This window comes from Chiloscyllium plagiosum, chromosome 11 (assembly GCF_004010195.1).
Source record: "Chiloscyllium plagiosum isolate BGI_BamShark_2017 chromosome 11, ASM401019v2, whole genome shotgun sequence".
Lineage (NCBI taxonomy): Eukaryota > Metazoa > Chordata > Chondrichthyes > Orectolobiformes > Hemiscylliidae > Chiloscyllium > Chiloscyllium plagiosum.
In genome coordinates, this window is record NC_057720.1 from 65006533 (window position 1) to 65031315 (window position 24783).

Sequence of the window (24783 nt, forward strand, 5' to 3'; positions counted from 1 at the left end):
ACAGCTGAGAAAAGTCAGGTTTGGAAAGTCAGGTTTTCAGGTGAGATAAAGAGAGGTATGAAAAAAACTGTGGGTAATGATAATTTCTGGAAGTCACTGCCTGAAAGGATGGGAGTTGCAGAAATATGTAAAAGTTATTGGTTTGCATTGAAATGTCAAAACCTACAAGGTGGCCAAGATCTGCACAGTGGGATTATACAATAATCCTTTTTAGTTGCTGCAGACGAGATTGGCTGAAAGGGATCCTTCTGTGGTGTAAATTTCTATTGTATTCAATGATCTGAAAAGATAGTGCTATTTGAACTGATTGCATCATTTGGCATGATTAGCCTTCACATCAGTACTGAAAGAGAGCTCATTTTACAAACCAGAGCAACCTTCAACTAACTCCTTTTCTCCGGCAGTGAATTTTGGTTTCCTTTATCTGTAAAAAGATGTTCTTCCACAGGGAGAGTGCAGCAAAGGGTTACCAAATTGATTCCTGAGGTGGCAAGAATGACATGACGAGAGGTTGAGTTGGTTAGGATTGTATTCACTAGAGTTTAGATCACTGAGAAGAGGATCTCACGGGAACCTGTAAAATTCTAACAGCATTAGACAAGAAGAATGTTCCCAATGGTGGGGAGTACAGAACCAAGGGTATTATTTAAGGAGAAGCATTAAACTTTTGAGAACTGTGATAAGGAGAAATTTCTTCACCTAGAGATTGGTGAGCTTGTGGAATTCATTGTCATAGAAAGTGGTTGAGGCCAAAACATGGTATTTTCAATAAGGAGGCAGATATAAATGTTGTGGCTAAAGAGATCAAGGGGTATGGGGAGAAGGCAGGATTAGGGTATTGAGCTCGATGATCACCATAATCATATTAAATGGCAGATCAGGCTTGAGGGGCCGGTCAACCTACACCTGCTTCTATCTTCAATAAATTTAATCTGGGCCCCTAATAGCTATTTGGATCAGTTCAGATGGATGTTAAAAATTTCATTGCATTATTTTAGAAAAAAAACAAATGTTTTCCTTGTATTCTATCTAATACTTGAAGTATTCAAACAGAAATAGGCTGTTTTGCTGCTCAGTTAGATCATTACTTTATTGCCTTTGTTCCAAATCTTTTTATATTCTTACCTGATAGAAAAAGAATGATCCCTTCGAGAATATAATTCCTCCATCTCACAGCTGTTCACAGCATATATTTGTTGCAGGATAACTCAGCATCATCCTACATAACAAAAGCAAATTATTGTGTGAACTGCTAAAAAATGATTTAATATCAAATAAAATGATTTAATATATAATATATATGTGCAAATATATCATACAAAATTGAATAGGAAATTACTTAATTTGACTTGGGGAGACTATGATCAATGTACTCGAGTTAAAGACCTATGTTTGACTAAATGGGCTTTGATGGATAGTTTACATGTCTATTCTGCATATAGAATGAAGATTTCAAGCAGCTTTGAAATAATGAAGGCCACATTTATACTTTGTTTTCAATAGAGCCCACTCCAACTTCCGAACAGATGTTGAACAGAAGAGATTGTATTGGTGATGGGAAAAAAGACCCGGGGAGCAACAAATCATACACTGACATTTGCATGCACTTAAAGGAACAAACAGGTGAAGTGTGAACATTGAACCTTATTATGTATCATGTCAAAAAGTTAATTTTAATATTTCAATCTTAATCATTTGCATATAAACCCCTTGAGAGAATTATGATTTGTCTGCCTAGATTTTTTTCTGAATTTCTCTTCTAGTCTGATCTTGAGTAATGATACTAGATAGTATTGGATTAAGCCACACAAAACAGATTTGGTTTCCAGCATGTATCAGGTGAACTTGCTGATTTAAGTCAGGATGTAAACTGACATGATGTAATTACTGTGCAAGCCATTGGACTACAGATGGGAGAAAGTCAGGAGCTGTTATACCTGCTACTGATCACTATCCAGTGATTCCCAAAGGAACAGAAGTGCATGTGGAATTTCTGTTATTCATTCATGGGATATGGGTGTTTGTGGAGTAAGGCCAGCATTGTTTGCCCATCCCTAATTGTTGTTAAGTAAGCTCACTTCTGGAACCATTACACTTTGTATGCTGAAGGTACTCTCAGAGCACTCTCAGGAGGAATTCCAGGATTTTGACCTTGTGACAATGAAGGTAGGGAGAAATTTGCCAACTTAGGCTATGTGACTTGGAGGGAATCTTGTATCTGTCGGTACACCTATTCATTGCTAAAAATAACACAACACTAGGTCATAGTCCAACAGGTTTATTTGGAAGCACTAGCTTTCAGAGTGCTGCTCCTTCATCAGGTGTTTGTGGCGAATAAGATTGTAAGACAGAATTTATAGCAAAAGTTTACAGTGTGATGTAACTGAAATTATATATTGAAAAAGATGCAGATTGTTTGCTAAGTCTCTCATCTTTTAGAATGACCATGTTGATTTCAGTTCTTTCATATGAAAATCACAAAACATTTTTTAAAAAGTTGCATTCTCAAGTGAACTTGAACAATTGGTGTCATGTTAGCCCAGATTATGTATTGAAAGTGTTAGCTCTCTGTGTGAGGCTGTCTGTGCCACAATGGTCAGACTGATTCTAATCTAAAAAACGGATTTACAGAATCTTACATGGATTCATGCAGTTTTTCAGGAAAATAAAATGTAATTCTGCAAGTACAAATTCACCCCACAAACTTATATATGTGTGTGTGCATGTGGGTGGGTGTGTGGGGGGAGAGGTGGTTACGAGTGTCTGTGAGAGGGTGTGTGTATGTGTGAGAGAGTGTGAGTGTAAAGAGGTTTAAGACTGGGTGTGTGTGTATGAGAGAGGGTCTGCGTGAGTGTGTGTGTGTGTGTATAGTGTAATGGGTCACCTGTAGTGTGACATGAACCCAAGGCCCCGGTTGAGGCCATCTCCATGGGAAACAAAATTGGCTATCAGTCTCTACTCGGCCACTTTTGTTGTTGCCTGTCCCGAAGTCCGTCTTGGAGGATGGTCACCTGAAGGTCTGAGGTTGAATGTCCCCGACCGTTGAAGTATTCTCTGACTGAGAGGGAAAAATCCTGTCTATTGATTGGGGCATCCTTGCCTGCAGCATATGAGATAGACAACGTTGGCTGAGTCGCATGAGTACCTGCCACCTACCGCAAACTCACGGATAACCTCATGATGCTACATTTCTCCAGCTTCCACCTGAAACATATTAAAACAACCATTTCTTATGGACAAGCCCTACGCATACACAGGAGCTGTTCAGATGAGGAGGAATATAACAGGCACTTGGAAGTACTCAGGAATGCCCTCATAAGAACGGGGTACGATGCTCAACGCATCGACTGCCAATTCTGACGTGCCACAGCAAGGAACCGTAATTACCTCTTCAAGAGACAGACACGAGCTGTTCACTTCATTGTCCAGTACTTCCCAGGAGCCGAAAAATTACACCATGTTCTTCGCAACCTGCAACACATTATCAATGAGGATGAGCACCTCACCAAGACCTTCCCCACATCTCCACTTCCAGTCTTTAAACAGCCACCAAACCTCATACAGATCATTGTGTGTAGCAAACTACCTGGTGTTCAGGACAATACTGTACAACCTTGTCATGGTAGGTGCTGCAAGACATGTCAGAGTGTCGACACAGATATCACCATTATGCGCGGGGACACCTCTCACCATGTATATGTTGGTACTCTTGCAACTCAGACAACATTCTCTATCTCATACGCTGCAGGCAAGGATGCCTGAGGCATGGTACATTGGCGAGACCAAGCAGAGAATGAATGAACACCACAGAACAATCAATAGACAGGAGTCTTCCATCCCAGTCAGAGCACACTTCAGCGGTCCAGGATTTTCAACCTTGGACCTTCGGGTGACTGTCATCCAAGGCAGACTTCAGGAGAAGCAACAACGAAAAGTGGCTGAGCAGAGGCTGATAGCCAAGAACGGTACCCATGGGGATGGCCTCAACCAAGACCTTGGGTTCATGTCACACTACAGGTGACCCCATTGCACGATATACACACACACACACACACACAGACACACACACAGACACACACACATATACCTTTGTGGGGTGAATTTGTACTTGCAGAGTTCTTGTACTTTGCTGAAAAACTGCATGAATCCACATAAGACTCTGTTAACTCATTTTTTTAGATTATAATCAGTCTAAACATTATAGCACGGACAACAGCACACAGGGGGCTAACACCTTCAACATATTATCTGCCTGACGCCAATTGTTAAAGTTAACCTGAGAATGTAACTTTTAAAAAAGGTTTTGTGATCTACATATGAAAGAAGTGAAACTAACATGGTCATTCTAACAGATGAGATACTTAACAAACAATCAAGGTATTTTTCAATGTATAATTTCAGTTACATCACACTGTAAACTTTTGCTATAAATTCTATGTCTTACAATCGTATTCTCCATAACCACCTGATGAAGGAGCAGCACTCCGAAAGCTAATGCTTCCAAATAAACCTGTTGGACTATAACTTGGTGTTGTGTGATTTTTAATTTTGTACACCCCAGTCCAACACCGGCATCTCCAAATCATCACTTATTCGTCTGTATTCTAGTACAAAAGGAAACTGATGTAGCATTACAGTTACATTTATTCGTTAGTGGTATTGTTAACATATTAACATTACAAATAGCATCTAACCATATCAAATCCATTTAATATTTTTAAGTCACAAATCAAACAGTCTTTCTGAGAAATATAAATAAAATGGAAATGTCTTTGACCTTCTAACTTCTGTTGATAATTTAGTTTTTTATTCATTCATAGGCTGTGAGTGTTGCTGGCTGGCCAGTATTTATTGCCTGTCCTTCTTTGCCCTTGAGAAGGTGGTGGTGGTGAGCTGCCTTTTTGAAACACTGCAGTCTACTTTCTGTGGGTTGATCCACAATGCTGTTAGGGAGGGAATTCCAGAATTTTGACCCAGAAACAGTGAAGGAACAGTGATATATTTCCAAGTCAGGATGGTGAGTGACTTACAGGATAACTTGCTGGTGGTGGTGTTCCCATGTATCTGATGCCCTTGTTGTGGATTTGGAAGGTGCTGTCTGAGGATCTTTGGTTAATTCCTACAGCGCAACTTGTAGATAGTACACATTGCTGCTACTGAGTGTCAGTGGTGGATGCTTGTGGATATGGTGCCAATCAAATGGGCTACTTTGTCCTGGATGGTGTCAACTTCTTGGACTGTTGTGGGAGCTGCATCCATCCAAGCAAATGGGTTTATTCCATCACACCCTTGACTTGTGATTTGTAGATGATGTCGAAGAGTGTGGTGTTGGAAAAGCACAGCCGGTCAGGCAGCATCCGAGGAGCAGGAGAGTTGATGTTTCGGACATAAGCTCTTCATTAGGTGATGGTAAAACCATTGAAAGTCAAGGTGTGGCAATTTGTTTGTTTCTTAATGGTGATGGTCATAGCATGGAATTTGTGTGGCAGAAATGTTATTTGCCACTTGTCATTCCAAGCCTGTATATTATCCAGATTATGTTGCATTTGAACGTGGACTGCTTCACTACCTGAGATGTGCTGAATATGGTGCAGTCAGCAAACATTCCCATTTCTGACCTTATGATGGAGGGAAGGTCATTGGTGAAACAGCTGAAGTTGGTTGTACCGAGAAAACCACCCTGAGGAACTCTTGGACTGAAATGACTGACTCCAACAACCACAACCATAACCATTTTCCTGTGTGCCAGGTATGACTCCATCCAGTGGAGAGTTTGGCCTCTGATAACCATTGATTCCAGTTTTTCAAGGGATCCTTGATGCTGCACTTAGTTGAATGGCGTCAAGGGCTGTCACTCTCACCCCACTTCTGGAATTGAGCTCTTTTGTCCATGTTTGAACCAAGGCTGTAAAGAGGTCAGGGCTAGGTGGGCCTGGCAGAATCCAAACTGGAAGTCACTGAGCAGGTTATTACTGAGCACGTGCTACTTGATAGCACTGTTGATGACTTTATCACTTTACTGATGGTCAAGAGTAGACTGGGGCTGTAATTGGCTGAGTTGGATTTGTCCTGCTTTTTGCATACAGGCCATATCTGGGCAATTTTCTACATTGTCTGGTCTGGTGGATATCAGTGTACTTGAAGATTTGGCTAGGGGAGCAGCAAGGTCTAGAGCACACATCTTCAGTGCTATTGCTGGAATGTTATCAGGGCCCATAGTCTTTGCAGTGTACAGTGCGTCCGATCATTCGTGATACCAAATGGAGCGAATCGAATTGGCTGAAGACTGGTATTTGTAATGTTGAGGACCACTGGAGAAGACTGAGATGGATCATCCACTCAGCAATTCTGGCTGAAGATTGTTGTGAATGCTTCAGCCTTATCTTTTTGACAATTGTGTTGGGCTCTTCCATCATTGAGGATGAGTTGTTTAATTGTCCACTACCATTTCTGACTGGATGTGGCAGGATTGCAATGCTTAGATCTGATCTATTGGTTGTGGGATCACTTAGCTCTGTTTTATCACTTGCTGCTTATGCAGTTTGGTATGCAGGTTAGGAAGCTTTACCAGCTTGACACATCATTATTAGGTATGCCTGGTGCAGTGCCTGGCATGCCCTACTGCACCTTCCATTGAACTAGGGTTGATTCCTTACTTAATGGAATTGGATGAAAGGAGACATGTGCCAAACCATGAGGTTGCATATTTTGATGGAGTACAATTCTGCTGCTGTTGATAGCCTATAGCACTTCATGGATGCCCGATCTTGAATTGCTCGATTTGTTCAAAGTCTGTCCCATTTAGCACGGTGATAGTGCCACACAATGGATGTTATTTTCAATATGAAGGTGGGATTTTGTCTCCATAAGGATTGTGCGGTGGTCACTCTTACCAATACTGTCATAGATAGATACATCTCCTGCCAGCAGCTTGGTAAGAATGAGGTCAAGTATGTTTTTCCTTCTTGTTGGTTCCCTCACCATCTGCTGCAGACCCCAGTCTAGCAGCTACACACTTTAGGACCTGAACAATTTGATTAATAATGCTGTTGCTGAGCCACTCATGGTGATCGATGTTGAAATCCCCCACTCAGAGTACATTTTGCATATTGGCACCTGCTGCTTCCTCCAAACGTTGTTCAACATGCTGATTCACCAGTGGAAGAGGGAGGGGTATGTAATAATCAGCTGAAGGTTTCCTTCCTCATGTTTAACCTGATGTCATGAAACTTCATAAGGTTCAGAGTCAATGTTGAGGACTCCCAGGGCAAGTATGCCTCCCTCGTGACTGCATACTACTGTGCCGCCACTCTGCTGGCACTGTCTTTGGTTGGTGATGGTGATTTTTGGGACATTGTCTGTAAGGTATGATTCTGTGAATAAGACTATATCCGGCTGTTGCTAAACTAGTCCATGAGACAGCTCTCCTAATTTTGACACTAGCCCCCAGATGTTAGTGAGGATGACTTTGCAGGATCAACAGGACTGTTTCTGCTGTTTTTCTCCAGTGCCTAGGTCAATGCTAGTTGGTCTGGCCATTTTCATTTCTTTGAGATTGATACAACTGAGTGACTAGCCAGGCCGTTTCAGAGGGCAAGCATTCTGAATCAACCACATTGCCATGGGTCTAGATTCACATGTAGGCTAGACCATGCGAAGATGGCAGATTTCCTTCCCTGAAGGATGTTAGTGAGCCAGATAGGATTTTCTGACAATTGACGATGGTTTCATGGTCATTAGAAGATCCTTCATTCAGATTTTTTTTATTGACTACAAATGCCACCATCTGCCATGGGAGGCTTTGAACTTGGGTCTCCAGAACATTACCTGGATTTCTGGCTTAATTGTCTAGCAATAAGGCCGTTGCCTTCCTGTTAAACCTCAATTTTAACACTTCTTGGATTACTAGATTTAGTGGATTACTCAATTTATTATTTACAATTCTGAATTAAACTGAAGTATTGCTATCCTCCTCAAATTTTTTCTACTTGTATGCAGATTTGGAAGTACAAAGGGCATGCATGCACCTCAAGCTATTCTTTGTACTCGAGATAAGATAATAAGTATTGACAGGCAGTTAATCCTGAGACAGGATCACAGCAAAAACAAGATCCCTGTTCTTGAACAACAATGGTTTGCTATTGTAATGTTTCTATTTGTGTACTAGGAATCTAGATTTGGAGACAGGAGTTCACATTCTCCTGTACTGGTTGGGAGATTCTAAGTTAGTTAATTAAATAAATCTGGAACAAAAAAATTTTGGTATCAGTAATAATGATCTTAGAACTACTGGGTTATCGTAAAGCCAGTCTGGTGCACGATTGCAGTTTTGAGAACAAAATCTGCTGCTTTTACCCAGAACTACTGTGATGTTGTTGACTCTTAACTACCTGTGAAATAGTCCAGAAAACTACTTTGTTATTGCAAGATCGCTCCGAAAGCAAACTATTGTACAAATAGGTCATCATCGTATTGCACCAACCTAGAAAACACCAAAGACTAGTCGAGCAACAGTCTGTCCAAGTCACACATATCGGCCAACAGCCAGACTCCACCATCATCAGAATAAATATAAAGGATTGTGAATGCTGGAAATCTGAAACAAAATAGAAAGTGCTGGAGAAACTCTCCGGTCTATCACCAACTGTAGAGAGGTATACAGAGTTGACATTTGTCAGGACTCATCATCAGCTCTGGAAAATCATAGTTTTGGTAGAGCAGACTCATCAGAAATGCCATACATACAGAGGAGTGTGTCCCTGGGAGTGCTCAACATTGAAACTAAATTACATTAAGCCTGTGGCATCAGATCAAACATGGGCTGGGAAACCCCTGCTTGTTACCACTTCCACCGGTTGATCTGTATGTCTCCAAGGTGAGGAGCATTAGGAAGAAGCACTGATGGAAGCAAGGACACGAGGTAAGGGAGATGTAATTATCCATCACCAAAAGTGGTTACTGACCAAGTCCTGCAGACAAATGTGCCAAATTGTGCCTATAGTAGACAGTGAGGGTCTCACCAAAAATAATGAACAATTTGATTTTGTTTTCATTGATCTGCCTATTTTAGACGCCTCTGTTCATCACAGTATTGGTAGAAACAACCACTGCTAATTGCTTGTGAAGACATATCTGTCCTCACAATAAGAACACCCACAGTCATTCTGTATGACGCTACCACCATGTGAAATGAGGTAGGTTCATAATAGATTTTAGAGTTCAAAACTGTGCACCCATGAGGCATTGTAGACCATCAGGAGCAGCAGAATTGTATTCTATCACAATCTGTGACCTCATGATCCAGCATATCCTTCACTCTCTCATTGAATCACAAGGCTTGATGGTAATCACTCATGTAGAACTGATCCTACAAAAATATTTATTCATTTACACCATGTTGCTGCTGTCATTGTTCTTAATGCTCACTTCAGAGACAGCAGCACCACCTTGTGGATGGCAATATTGTCTTCACAGTCCAAGCTTCTTGGGTTTTATGCTATTGGCCTTGGGCTGTCAGTGAGCAAATAATTTGGGTGGGTCATTCTCTCCAGTATCATCACAAAGGAGATTTAGCTGTGGGAAACTGTTTCAGTCTGGCTCCTTGAAGTGGTTCTATTAAATGTTGTTACAAAAACAGGTTCTGCACAGTTGCCATCTCCCAGGCAGTTTTAAGAAAAATCCTGATAGGTGAGAGTTTGAGTCATAATTTAGTAGAATACTGTTTTTTATTTAAACCTCAATATGGGTTGACATATCAAGTTCAGCCACATAAATATTTATTCATGCTAACAAAACTCTGGTTAGTTTTGCATGTGAAGGAGTTGAGTGAATTTGTTGGCATGGTTCAGCAATAAAGAAGGACCTCTCACTTCAAGCATGTATGCAAATCTGTTTGACAGTCAGCAAGGCATGCCCAGCAGTGATGTTTACTCATTCATTAAGGTTTTATATTGAATGCCCGGTTAATTTGTTTACTGAAAGTGTGTGTAGTTTAATGTTTTTTAAATTCCATCTTTCCAGAAGTACGCAAACTTGAGGATAACCCACAAGTCATTGATCAACTTCCACCAGCATCTCTCCAAAATGATTTCATCCCAGAAGAAATCTTGCTGGCTTTGACGACTGTGACAAATACATGCTGTCGTGATGAATCCATTAGACCACAAATGAAAAGTAAAATTCAAAAAGATCATAAAGTAAGAACAAGACACGTGGAACCAGGAAAAATAGATTTGGGATATCGATTTGTTATGATTTAATTGAAAGAGAGATTATCCCCAAGAGGCTAAATTGCCAAATCCTTCCATTTTTTATGTTCTTAATATTCAAATATTTACAGTCAGTTTAAATTGAGTTTGGGCAGTTTCAGTCTTGGCTTTGTGACAACAGAGCTAACAGTCTAATTCAGCATTAAAAAAAATTAATATACCTCCTTTCCACAACATGGTGTCTTCAGTGGTTAGCACTGCTGCCTTACAACGCCAAGGACCCTGGTTTGATTCCACTCTTGGGTGACTGTGAGGAGGTTAAACATTCACCCTGTTTCTGTGTGGGTTTCCTTCCACAGTCCAGAGATTGGCCATGCTAAATTTCCCGTAGTGTCTGGGAATGTGCAAACAAGGTGGACTACCAATGGAAAATGCAGGATTACAGGAATAAGGAAGGGGGTGGATCCGAGTGGGATGCTCTTCAGGGGGTCAGTGTGGACTCGATGGGCTGAATGGCCTGCTCCCACACTATATGGGGTACTATCATTCAATTTTATGATCACATAAGTAAATACACATAGTTGGCTGTGAAGCATTTTGAGACACCTGGTGGTAATGAAAAGCACCATAAAAACTGAGGTTTACTTGCTTACCTCCCTCTCTCTCACCTGTAAGATTTTAGGATGAGGAATCACAGATTGCCCAAATTAAGCTGATAATTCATGCGCAATTTTAAGGCAGTGTAATAAGAAGTAATAATTGGATATGATTCACATACTGTAAGGAGAAAAACAGGTGAGACGACGATCACTGAGAGGTGAGGTGAGGTCCCTGTGACAGACAGTCAGCATCACTGAGAGGAGTGGCTGAGGTTGGGTCCCTGTGACAGACAGTCAGCATTACCTGAGAGGAGTGGGTGAGGTTGGGTGCCTGTGACAGACAGTCATCATCACTGAGAGGAAGTGGGTGAGGTGGGGTCTCAGTGACAGACAGTCAGCATCACTGAGAAGACTGGGTGAGGTTTGGTCTCTGTGACAGATAGTCTGTATCACTGAGAGGAGTGGGCAAGGTGGGGTCCCTGTGACAGACAGTCAGCATCACTGAGAGGAGTGGGTGAGGTGGGGTCCATGTGACAGTCAGCATCACTGGGATGAGTGGGTGAGGTGGGGTCCCTGTGACAGACAGTCAGCATCACCTGAGAGGAGTGGGTGAGGTTGGGTGCCTGTGACAGTCAGTATCACTGAGAAGAGTGGGTGAGGTTGGGTCTCTGTGACAGACAGTCAGCATCACTGAGAGGAGTGGGTGAGGTTGGGTCTCTGTGACAGACAGTCAGCATCATCTAGAGGAGTGGGTGAGGTTGGGTGCCTGTGACGGACAGTCAGCATCACTGAGAGGAGTGGGTGAGGTGGTACCCTGTGACAGACAGTGAGCATCACTGAGAGGAGTGGATGAGGTTGGATCCCTGTGACAGACAGTCAGCATCATTGAGGAGAGTGGGTGAGGTTGGATCCCTTTGACAGATAGCATCACTGAGAGGAGTGGGTGAGGTTGGATCCCTGTGACAGACAGCATCACTGAGAGGAGTGGGTGAGGTGGCACCCTGTGACAACATCACTGAGGAGAGTGGGTGAGGTGGGGTTCCTGTGACAGACAGTCAGCATCACTGAGAGGAGTGGGTGAGGTGGGGTCTGTGTTACAGATAGCATCACTGAGAGGAGTGGGTGAGGTGGCACCCTGTGACAGCATCACTGAGAAGAGTGGGTGAGGTGGGGTCCCTGTGACAGACAGTCAGCATCACTGAGAGGAGTGGCTGAGGTTGGGTCTCTGTGACAGACAGTCAGCATCATCTAGAGGAGTGGGTGAGGTTGGGTGCCTGTGACGGACAGTCAGTATCACTGATGCGAGTGGGTGAGGTAGGTACCTGTGACGGACAGTCAGCATCACTGAGAAGAGTCGCTTTGGTGGGTACCCTGTGAACCAGTCAGCATCACTGAAAGGTAAGAGTGAGGTGAGGTCCCTGTGTTAGCCAGTCAGCATCACTGAGAGAAATGGGGTTCCTGTGACAGACGGTCAGTATTACTGAGGAGGAGCCAGTGAGATGAGAGTTCCTGTGACAAATGGTCAGTATTACTGGGAGGAATGATGTGTGATGGGGTCCCTATAAAAGACAAAAGCATTATTGAATGGGTGAGGTGGGGTCCCTATGACAGACAGTACATGGAGAGAAGCAGTCAGACTGGTGGCAGACCTGAGTGGGAACCAGAACATCAACAAAATAAAATATTTCTAGTTGATACTTAAGTAGGAATAAGAGTAAAATAAAAGCAATGTTTTACATACTATTTGATTGAGGTCTCTGGGTAGTTCATGCCAGTAATGTGCACATTCTGGAATATGTGGGAAAGCCTTGTTATTTTTGTCAGTCTGGATGACAATATAGTGCCTTCAGGTGGTGCAACTTGAGCTTAGTTTTAGAGGTTAACCAGCAGCAGAGGATTATAGTGTGTTCATGAGGCTGAGAGGTTTGTGGATAGCATGGTTCAGGACATGGTCAGGCAGAAAGAAGCGCAGACAGAAAATGTGAATGGATGACCACCACACAGAATAAGGAGACCAGGCAGGTCTTGGGAGAAATCTCCAATTGCAACATGTTTGCAGACCGTTTCTTAGCTTTAGAAAAGGTTAAACACAATAATTTCTGTATGGAGGCTATAGCAGAACCAAGGCTATAGCATTGTGAATGATCCAGCTGATTAATGGTGAAGGGCGATGGTGGTGGGAGACTCGAGTGAATAGAGTAGACAGGTGTGTTTGTGGCCAGGGACATGACTACAGGATGGTATTTTGCTTTGCCAGGAGAAAGGATATCACATAATGGCTACAGAGCATTCTGAAGGTGGAACATGAACAATCGCAGATTGTGGTCCATGTTGTGATGTATAATGTGGGAAAAAAGAGAAGTGAGGTCCTACAAAATTTTAGAGTTGGGTTGGAAATTGAAAAGCAGGATTTCAAAGGTAGTACTCTGTACATTACTCCCAATGTCATTTGGAAGCGAGTGTAGGAATAGAAGGATACAGCAGATGAATGCATGGTGAAAACTATACAAGGCATTCGACAGACCACAGTTGGAATACTGTGAATAGTTTTGTGCATCTTATCTAAAGAAAGGTATACTGGCATTGGAAGCAGTCCAGAGAAGGTTCACTCGGCTAATGCTAGGTATGGAGATATTGTGTTATGAGGAGAGATGGAATAGACAGTGCCTGTATTTATTGTAATAAAGAATAATGAGATGTGGCCTCATTGAAACCTACAAGACTCTTAGGAAACTTGACAATGTAGATGCAAAGTTTGTTTCCCATTGTGGGAGAGTCAAGGACCAGAAGACAAAAATCTCAGAATAAAGGGTTGCACATTCAAGACAGAGATGAGGAAGACTTCTTTCTCTCAGGGTTGTAATTCTGTTGAATTCTGTACCACAGAGGACGATTAAGGCAAAATAAGTATTTTTGAGGCTAAGATACATATTTTTAATCAGTAAGGAAATCTAAGATTATGAGGAAAAGGCAGGAATTGAGGATTATCAGATCATCCATGACCTAATTGAATGGTGGGAAAGACTTGATGGGCTAAATGGTGTATGTCTGCTCTTCTGTCTTATGGCTGGAGAGGTGGTGCAGGATGGAGGGCTTTAGATTCCTGTGGCATTCTGTCAGTTTCTAGGGGAGCTGGGAATTGTACAAGTTGGACAGGTGACATCTGAAAGGAACCTCAGCATCCTCTAGGGAGGTTTGCTAATGCCATTGGGGTGAATTTAACCTAGATTAGCAGGGAGCTGGTATTTTGACAAATTGTTCACTGGAGAGAGAAAGAACCTAAAAATGGAATTAGAAGTTAAAATGCAAGTAGGTTTGTTTGCAAGGCTAAATAGAATATATTTTAACGCAAGGAGCCTGAGGAATATGATGGACAAGCTGAAGTCACAGATAGCTTTAATATCATGCTGCCTATGATTAATACTTAGTTGAACAATAGGTAGAATTGTCAGCTTCCAGAATGGGACCAAAACCTGAGAATCCTGGATATGAAGATTTGGATTACTTTTTTAAAAATGCGAAATTGGGAGGGGGCCTTAAAAAGGAAATCAGAAAGCAAAGATAGTACATGAGAAAGCATTGGCAGGGAGAATAAAGGAAAACTAAAATGAGTTTTCATAATATATAAAAAGCAAGTGAATAGCTCGACAAAGAGTTGGGCCCATTAGGGATCAAAGAGGTAAAATGTGTGTGGACCTGGAAGACATGGGCACAGTCCTCAATAAATATCTTACATTGGTTTTCACAATGAGAAAGGATGGCAATATTGTAGACATCAGGCTGGAGGACCGTGAAATATTAAAAGAAATGATCAAATAGCTAGAAGAGATAGCAGAAGGCTTAGCAGCCTTAAAAATGAATAAATCTGCAGATCCAGATGAGACATATTCCAGGTGGTTGAGGGAGGGAAGGGAGGAGATAGCAGGGACATTGGCAGTAATTGTGAAATTCTCTCTGGCCACAGGTGAGGTGTGTAAGCTTTGAAGGACTATTAACATCGTCCCATTATTAACAAAAGGGAAGAAGGAATAGACAGAAAATTACAGGCCAGTCAGTCTAATCTTGGCGGTGGGGAAGTTATTAGAAAGAACTTTGAGGAATGGAAATCTGCACGTGGAGATCTATAGATTAATTGGGGATAGTCAGCATGGATTTGTTCAGGGAAAGTTGTGTTTAACAAGTTTGAACTTTTTTTTGAGGAAGTAACCAGGAGGATTAATGAGGGTAATGCATTTGATCTGTTTTATATGGCCCTTAACAAGGATTTTGATAAGATTCCTCATGGTCAAGAAAGTAAGAGCCCATTGGATCCAATGCAAAGTGATCGAGGGATGTTTCTGTTAATGGGAGTCGCAGATTTATTAGAAAGAAGTCTTTATGTAAAGCTTATTTAAATATCTAAGGGAAAATAAAATACATGTTGTTAGTTATTCTGGTACATTCATTTATTTCTACTCCCAAATGACTCATTTTGTCAGTCTCTGCAGATACACGGCATCCGACCAACTGATCGTGTATGGCATCACCCAGTTCGGAGAAAAAAATTCAAGTACTTGATAGATCAGCCTGTCCAATTGGCTCAAGCTGGAAGGTATGTCTTCATGGTACACAGGTCACACACCTGTTGAGGTGGGGAGGTTTACATGGAATATATTGCACTATATTTGAAGAGTGCAGTGTACTTCACAGATTTATAATGAATTCTTTTTGTGTAAGATTTTGTACCCCTTTAAATTCTGAATGCACACTCTTAACTCAGTGTCAATGTGGAGAAAAATATAAAATTGGCACTTCATAGGTAAATGAAATGTCTTGGATATCAACCATTAAATGGTATTCGGTTTCCCTTGATTATCCGATATTGCCATTGCTTGCAGGCACGGAGTTATTTGTTGTTCTGACTTGACTTTATGGCTTTTCTTGATGCAACCAAGGTTGAATAGTCTGATCTTGCTGGGACTGCATGGTCTTTCTAGTTTGCCTTTTGCCCATAGCTACCTGTATTCTTTGCCATTTTAAGTAAACAACACCACTACTTGAAATTGCTCCTGTTTGCTCTTGCGCATTTTTTCTCAGTCTGTGAATGTGTGGCATTTCCTGACGCTTGCCTTCAAGATATCCTTGAATTCGAGTCTTGGCTTACCCCTCAGCTGGTTTCCGTAAGTACATAATTGCTTTAGGGATTTTATCATCAGTCATACATACTACATTCCCAATATGCCTGATGATGAATGCACAGTTCAATAGTTTTGCTGTTACGTATCTCAGAGCTGGGTACTTTGCTCTCCCATTTGATATATGTGATGTTCCAAATGCATCTCAAGTGGAATTTGCCCAACTGCTCAATTTGTTTGGAGTAGGTAGCCTATGTCTCACAGACATGGAAGAGGTAGATATTACTGCAACACTGCACACCCTCCTCCACAGACCGTCACATAAGCGGACAAATTCTGAGTATGCTTGGTGATTTTATTTGCTGTCTCTATGTCTGTGCAGACATTTCTGGAGATCCTGGATCTGTGAAGTTATCCACAATCTTTAATGTTGTTGTCATTGATTGTTATAGTAGATGAGATATAGTCAGAATTTAGTGATGGAGTATCTTTGTATCCTTAAAACTGATGATTAGCCCATATTCATCAGCAATTGGAAAAAATCTGTGATCTTTTTGATGGCTATGTTTACAGGGCACAGCCATTAACAAGGAGAAAGTGAGGACTGTAGATGCTGGAGATCAGAGTAGACAGTGTGGTGCTGATAAAGCATAGCAGGTCAGGCAACATCTGAGGAGCAGGAGAATTGATGTTTCGGGTGTAAGCCCTTCATTAGGAATGAGGACTGTGGGCCGGGGGCTGAGAGATAAATGGGAGGGGGGTGGGGCTGATAGGAAGGTAACTGGGAATGTTATAGATAGATGAAAGTGCGACTGAAAGTGTTAGGTTGGAGGAGAGGGCTTGTAGAGAGAGGAGGAGAACTTCTACTAGGTTGGCATTCTTGGAAGAAGCTTCAGAGTAAGGTTAAAATCAACTAGGAGAAAATGAGGCTTGTAGAGACAGGACTCACTAACAAACAATAATTCCCATATCATCACCTCTGATACCTTAGTTGAGGATTTCATTCATCTCAGGTTAAAGTGATCACCATCAATGCTGATTTGGATGTATATTCCATCAACAGTTCCAGCCAATACCCCAGGAATCAAAGTAGCAAAGAATATATGGCAGAAAAGGTAGGCCATGACACACCTCTGCTTTACACCACCGGTTTTGCTAAAGGAGCCAAAAGTATTCACCCCAGAGTCAGTGACTCTTGAATCATCCCATCATGAAACTAAACAGATGAATGGCTCTGCTAAGACATCCAAATTTGTCTCAAGACTCTCCACAAGGAATCAGTATTTACTGTTTCAAAATCCTTCAACAAAGGCATTGTAGTATTATGTCAACAAAGAGACAGTGGAGTGCAATGTCTGTACACAGCATTTCTTTTGTATTTGCGAAAAAGTGAAGATCGTATTACAAGTGCTTTTGCCTCTCCTGTGTCAGTTTTACTGTCTGGCAGTACATGTTCTGCTATGTGGCTCATCTGTCTGTTGAATTGAACTTTTGCGAGAATTTTATCAGCTATTGGAAACAATAATTGGTTTCACATAGGTTTTTATCCTTTTCCTTTCTACACGTGAACAATTATGGTATTCTTGAAGTTCTGAGGATTAGTTTGTTGATCTATCATTTTCTGATATAATTTGATATAATTGTGGTTTTTGATGGCTAGCTCCAACCTCCCAGATTTGTAGATTTTTTCTGTGATCCTATCTGAGCCTGGGCTGTGCTTGAAAGTAGAGATTTGTTGGTTTTGTCACTCACCACAGCAAAGTTCCTGTACAAGTATCTACATCTGGGAAAGTCTTGAAGTTTGTCTATAGCTACCCACTTGGAGGGTAAGTCTGGTATACCACTGAGCAGGTGAGTAGCAAATTGAGGGAGGAACAAACAAAATGTTCAGCGCTTCATAAAAGTTCAAGCTGATGAGCATAGGCTTGAAACTGTTGTTGATGCTTGGCCAGCCAGATATGTTGTAGCTCACGTATTGATTTGATTTGATTTTTTTGTAGTCGTGTGTATCTAAGTACAAAGAAGAAGTTTGTTTGTGAGCAGTACAAATAGATCATAGTAAGCAAGGACATACAGATCATAGAATGGTTAGACAGCGTGAGGCATGCAGGTTACACTGCACAGAAGGTACACAAAGCCAGATCAGTATTAACAAGGTCAATATTATTTGAAGTTAGAGTGTCGGTTCATCAGTCTAATAATGGCGGGAAGAAGCTGTTGGCACGTGTATTCAAGCTTCTGTATTTTCTGCCTGACGGAAGAGGTTGTAGGAGAGCAGGATGGGAGGGGTCTGTGGTGATATTGGCAGCCTTTCAGTGGCAATGAGAAGTATAAATGGAGTCCATGGATGGAAGGTTGGCTTCCATGATGATCTGTGCTGTGCACGTAATCTTCTGTTGTTTCCTATAGTTCTGAGCAGAGAGGACATATCAGGCAGTTATGCACCTGAATATTAGGCTTTCTATAGTGCATCTGTAAAAGTTGGTGAGGGTCCTTATGGACATGCTGAATTTTCTGAAGAAGAAGAGGCATTGTTGCGCTGCCTTGACCATTGCGTCTATGTGGGAAGTCCAGGACAGGTTGTCGGTTATTGTCACTCTTCGGAACTTTATGCTCACAACTCTCTCAACCTCTGCTGTTGAGGTAGATGAAGGCATGTTCTCCTCTTTCTGAAGTCAATGATCAGTTCTTTGGTTTTGCTGACATTGAGAGAGAGGTTATCATTACACCATGACACCAAGCCCTCTACCTCCTTTCTGTATTCTGACTCATTTTTGTTTGATATCCATTCTGCCATGGTGGTGTCGTCAGCAAACTTGTAGATGGTGTTCATTCGGAATTTGGCTATACAGTCATGGGTGTACAGTGAGTATAAGAGGGGGCTGAGAATGCATCCTTGTGGTGCTCCATAGTTGAGGGTTATCATGGAGAAGATCTTCGGTCTTGAGGTTTTAAGCTCTGTCTGGAGAGGATAATGGTGTTGAAGGCAGAGCTGTAGTCAAGTAGGAGTCTGACTTAGGTATCGTTGTTGTCCAGATGGTCCAGGGATGAGTGCAGGGCTAGGGAAATGGCATCCACTGTGGACCTGTTGCAAGTTGTTTTTGTTGCAAGTAGGAATCTCCTACAGTGATTCCTTTGCAATGGACTTTCCAGACATGCTGCAATTTTTCTGTAGAAATTTCTGAATTTCATTATCAGTTTCATCCAACCAGTCTGCGTGGTTTGTTTTGTGTTCCCAATTCAAGAAGTATTAATTCAAAGATTGACCATGCCATGTCACTTCTTCTCTCAGGTTTTCCTAAGAGGACAGCTGTATCTCAAGTCTGAGCTTCACGGATGCTTATGGATGGCAGCCTGTGTACATTTAACTACCTTATGGGGAGGGGGAAGGGCAGGGGCAAATGGGCATTGTACTCCTTCAGTTGGGATAGAAGAGTCATCCTGGAAAATAGCTTCCTGTCATCTTTAGTGCACTCTGTTCCTCTCACAACCTTGGTAATTATAACACTATTTTATGGTTGTCTGCTGAATGTTGACAAAAATAGCAATCTGTTGCCAGTGTTTAGACCTGGGGTTCATCCAAGTATTTTTGTACTTTGCATTCTGTCTGGAGATGATGTTGGTGGCTGACATCATTCTAGCATGTTCAAAGACTCAGGAGAGTTGTTCCATTTCTCAGGACACCATCCAAAGGTAAATAGTCAGTTCTTATCCTTCAACTGAAGTGCCCCATCACATTGAGCTCATCCTAATGTGGAGCATTTGCAGTTGTTCAGTCCAGATCTTCTGAATTTGTCCTTGATAATCTCAGGAGTATTCGTTGTTGGAGCATGTGCTTTGATGACTGTTATTCACAAGAGCTTGAATGGAGTGATGAGGTGATTGTTTATGCATTGAAAGAGAGTATCCAAATTTATTGCAATGTGTGTGCCCATCATGAATGTGTCTGCTAAACATTCAAGAAAGTATACATCCACAAATACATTTGTTTGCTTGTTTATTCCATTTCATTATTTGTTAACCAGTGAATAAAATGTCAGGATTCAGTTAGGACAGTAACAAACTGTGCTTCGTTATCACCCATAGCTAAAATACTTTACAGTGAGGACGAAGAACAGTGAATACTAAGGAGAAAAGAAGGTGTTAGGTGTAGATCTAATTATGATGAAAGAGATTTTGAGATTTTTGGAAGTGGGGACAGAGGCAACAAGGCGGACGCAATTTAAGAAATTGTTCTAAGAGTCAGTACACTACTTGTGAAACAGAGAAAATTAGTCATGTTCAGTCACGGTGTAGATTGGGCACAAACAAGGGAATAAAAATGTAAGTAAGGCACATACGGTTAGAGGACACCAGTAGACTAGATTGAATGATGAAGAGGTTTGACAGTGAGGTTGAGGCTGAAGATCTCGACCCATGGGAGAGTCTTTCGGTTCCATGATCGGTCAAAAGAACACTAGTAATTCGGTCTGGTTATTACGGCCAGGCTCAGGTTGTCCAGCAACACAGACATTAAACATTTCTGTGTTCCTAAGAGAAAGCTGCGCAAATGGCTTAAAACAAAGACAATTTTTATACTGTTTTTGAAAAATAGTACAGCCTTAATTACAGAGCAAATCCAATAAAATTTAATAAAATGACATTATAGACATAAGGTTAAGCCAATGATATTTCCTGGGAACTAACTTTGTTTTGCACATTTTATCTCTTGGCACATGTGTCTCCAAGGTTAGCTTGAATGGTTAGTAATGTCCTATCTAGCTTAGTTAATTCCATACTGTGAAGGAAGGATTGTCCACTAATCTTTGGTTCAGTTAGTTCAGAAATGCCGTTTTTATCAGGGTTAAAAGCCATTTTAAACAGAATTGTCAATTTGCAACCTATAAACCATTTTGTTATGTTACTTTATGTTACTTGCATTAAGAAGCCATTTTGTGGTTAGTAAGGGCATGTATTAAATAGTTGCTCCTGACGAACAGCCTAAATCCAGATTTTAGACCCTCATCTCCCCACTTTGGTCATTCCATGACCACACCATAGGATGTGAGGGCATAGATTAGATCAGTCCAATTGAATGGATGCCAGAGACTGCCATACTTCTCCTTCATCAGGGAGGAAGTAGGGGGTAGACAATTGCACCTCCTCATCATCATTTGAATGGAAAAGAAGCATTTCTGTGGGGGAGCCGATGCTGTCAATGGAAATTAGTAGCTTAGCAATAATACATTTAACAATAGCAATGCCGGCAAAAAGGCCAACTAAAACAATGCCAGCATACATCGCTATATTTATCAGTCAGTTGTACCATGAGCCAAAACCCCAATCTCCCCATCCTGTGCCTTCTGTCATTCGACTGACGAAGATGCGGATGTTAACTACATGCCTGGTAATATTCTTAGTGAGGTCAGTGACTCCCATGGTACAGTTGCCTTTGACATGGTGCAAACCCAACCCTCTCTTGTGAGCAGGTAGTTGAGGGTGTACCGCTTTTGTTGGGAAAATAGGCGCAATTCTGAAAGCATATCCTTAATTCCTGCCAGGGCAGCAGCCGTCTCATTGCCCATGAGGGTGAGACCGCAAATGAGATGACTTCAGTTTTGGTGGCTAATAATTCCTGTAGACTCTCCTAAGGAAAAAGTCCTAAGAAATGCGTACCCCACAGACTGAGCATTAATGGTGCCCAAAGCCTTAGCATTCCTCCAATGTGCACAGAACTCAGGTGAGACTGAATGTTTGACAGGGAAATCCCAATCCCATTCCCGGGTAATTGGACAAGGAACAGTAGTCAGGAAAAGTGTCCCTACAGCTACAGCACAGGGAGTACTGAGAGTACCTATTTCACTAAGGACAAGGAGTTTAGTTGTTTTATCTTGATTGAAAAAATAGTAACCAGGTTTAGTATAGATAATGGAGGGAGTTTCCCAGGAAGAAGCAGGCCTGTCTTTGTGACTTCCCTGAACATATGGGTAGTCTATGGCTGCAAAGTACGGCTGTCCGGAGTGCTTGAGGTGAAAGCTGTTCAATAGAAAGAGGTGGGTCTTTCGGTAAGAGATACGGTTATTGTTCCAGAATGGTTCCTTCATCCCACAATTGGGAAAATGTGGGTGCTGTTCGGAGTCTCATAGTGAAGATGGCTGCTATTACCCATGCCACAAAGGGCCTGAATACCAACGATCACTTTCACGTACGTGCACCCCCATCCCTTAACATAGTAACAATTGGGATAGGCTACTGTGGAGTTTTTAGAAGAAGTCCATAAGCAACTAGCAGATGGGGATAGGTAATCGTCAAAAGAAATATTATGTCCGGTAAATGCTTTAAAAGCGTTCCATTCCTCCGTTGGGATTCGGGAGAGGGAAAGTGGTCAAAGAGTCTTTTGCTGACGTAAGAGTGTAATGGATCACTTCATCCTGGCCGAATATTTTATTATGACTCTGAAGAAACAGATTGTTACTGAAAGATAACATTTCCCCCTTTTCTCTTTTGTGGTGTGCCAATGTAGACCTATTTGAATAGGGGCAAAGCTTACCAGGGCTGCCCATAGCACAACTGAAATCAAACTGGCACACAACACGCTGACAGGACAAAGACCATTGAGACTTGTCCTGTAAATCTTCTTGATGCAGTTGACCAATGTAACAGTCTTTCTTGGTAATTTTCCATGCATTGAAGGAATCAATCTCTCGGCACACAAGGAAGACCCACCTCTTTCTATTGAACAGCTTTCACCTCAAGCACTCCGGACAGCCGTACTTTGCAGCCATAGACTACCCATATGTTCAGGGAAGTCACAAAGACATCTTTTCGGCAGAAATGGTACACAGTCTCTGGTTGCTCAGGATCACACTGGTAAACATTCCCTTCTTGAGCACCAATGCTGGCGATGATGAGTCCATATAGCAAGGTAAATTCAATCTTCATCATCTCCCCCCTTGCAAGGGGCTCGTCTGATGACCTTGAAATAATGGAGGAGTCCGGCAACTTTATCAGCAGTAGGGTTGGTAAGGACAACCTGGAAGGGCCCCTCCCATCGAGGTTGGAGGCCGCGGCTTGTCCATTGTAATAGAGTATAAACCATTCCCTCCTTGTCCAAGTGTGTACAAAATGAACATAATGAACTAATATAGGCAGTAGCAAAGAAGGAACACAAACTTGTCCAGCAGGGGTCACCCACTTTTGGTTTGAGCATTGAGGGAATACCCCATTTGAGGCCATAGTTAGTGTTCTTCAGCAGGGAGTTTCCACTGTGATTGCTGTACCGTACTCAAGTCTGGCACACCCGTCTTTATACTGTGTCTAACCGGGTTTTGTTGGGGACCCAATGAGACCAGAGGTTTGGGGTGTAAGGCTGCCGGCTTTGCAGTTGCATCCGCCTGCCCACTACTTTGGAAACTGAATCAGTTTCTTCAGCGTGAGCCGAACATCTTGATAACTGCCAAATTGATTGGACAAAACAGAATTACGAGAACGCTGCCCCATGGGGGTTAAAAATCCTCTATGTTCCCACAAGCCTCCAAAATTGTGCATCACACCAAGAGCACACCAAAGAGTCAGTGTATATGTCGATTCCCCATGTTAGCTCCAAGGTAACATTAAAGATACATCACTCCCCAGTGGCTACATTTCCACATTTCCATAGCTGCTTAACCAAGTGTGCGAGAATTGTGTCACTGGCCAGCTTTCTTCTGTTTAACACGACAAAAGCAGCAGCCACCCTCTATATTTCATAAACAAAGAACAAACATCAAAACAAAACAGAACAAACACAAAGCAGCAAAGCAAGACAAGAAAAGCCATTCAGATACAACGGAGAAGATAATCTTGACATAAAACTTTCACTAATCAGTAACCTGACAACAAACAACAAGACTAATGATTTCTGCAAAGCATTGTCAACATTCTAAAACCCTGACAGTTTTGTTTTAATAAATCACGATACTTCTTTATTTTGTCTTTCACAGGACAATTTAAGAATCAATTTAGACAGCACCAATTTGACCGAATCAGAGTCTCCTGACTCTGTGCTCAGGTCCCCAGCCTTTAGTAGAAGTCCCCAACTCCATAAAGGTCCTCGACCTTCTCCCTTTTTAGGGTCCTCAACTCTATTCAGATCTCCGATCCGCCTCCCAACTCTGTACTCAGGTCCCCAACCTTTTAGGTGGAGTCCCCAATTCCGTAAATGTCCTCGACCTTTTCTTTTCTCTTTACTTTCTTTCCCCTTTTATTAGGGTCCCTGACCCTATTCTTACCAAGACTGATTCTCTTCAGGCTGGACTGAGATGATAGACAGCGAGAGGTCAAGTCAACCACTACTTGAATGAAAGGAAAACCAGACGGATATGAAATACTCACATCTTAGTGGCTGATTCCTCAACATTCAATACTGGAGGACACAAAGCTCTTACACCACTGTCCACAATCGTCTGTAACAAATCCGAGTCATGGCACCAGATGAAGATCTCAACCCACGGAGGGGTTTCTTGGTTCCGCAATCGGCCAACAGAACACCAGTAATTCGGTCTGGTTCTGCAAGATTTCACACTTTATTATAATAGCCAGGCTCAGGTTGTCCCAGCAACATTGAGGTTAAATGCTTCTGTGTTCCTAGGAGAAAGCTGCGCAAATGGCTTAAAACAAAGACAATTTTTATACTGTTTTTGAAAAATAGTACAGCCTTAATTACAGAGCAAATCCAATAAAATTTAATAAAATGACATTATAGACATAAGGTTAAGCCAATGATATTTCCTGGGAACTAACTTTGTTTTGCACATTTTATCTCTTGGCACATGTGTCTCCAAGGTTAGCTCGGATGGTTAGTAATGTCTTATCTAGCTTAGTTAATTCCATACTGTGAAGGAA

General features: G+C 41.9%; 1 protein-coding gene across 3 annotated transcripts in view; it reads left to right on the plus strand.

The window, feature by feature from the left end:
* axdnd1 (axonemal dynein light chain domain containing 1) overlaps nt 1-24783 on the plus strand; it is a 166354-nt gene that overhangs the window by 17990 nt on the left and 123581 nt on the right. For 2 of the 3 annotated variants that reach the window (XM_043699576.1, XM_043699573.1), the window contains exons 3-5: nt 1504-1623; nt 10021-10196; nt 15286-15398. In XM_043699576.1, coding sequence (XP_043555511.1) covers nt 1504-1623; nt 10021-10196; nt 15286-15398 — 409 coding nt within the window. The remainder of the gene's footprint in view (nt 1-1503; nt 1624-10020; nt 10197-15285; nt 15399-24783) is intronic. The other variant, XM_043699575.1, reaches the window with a different exon arrangement.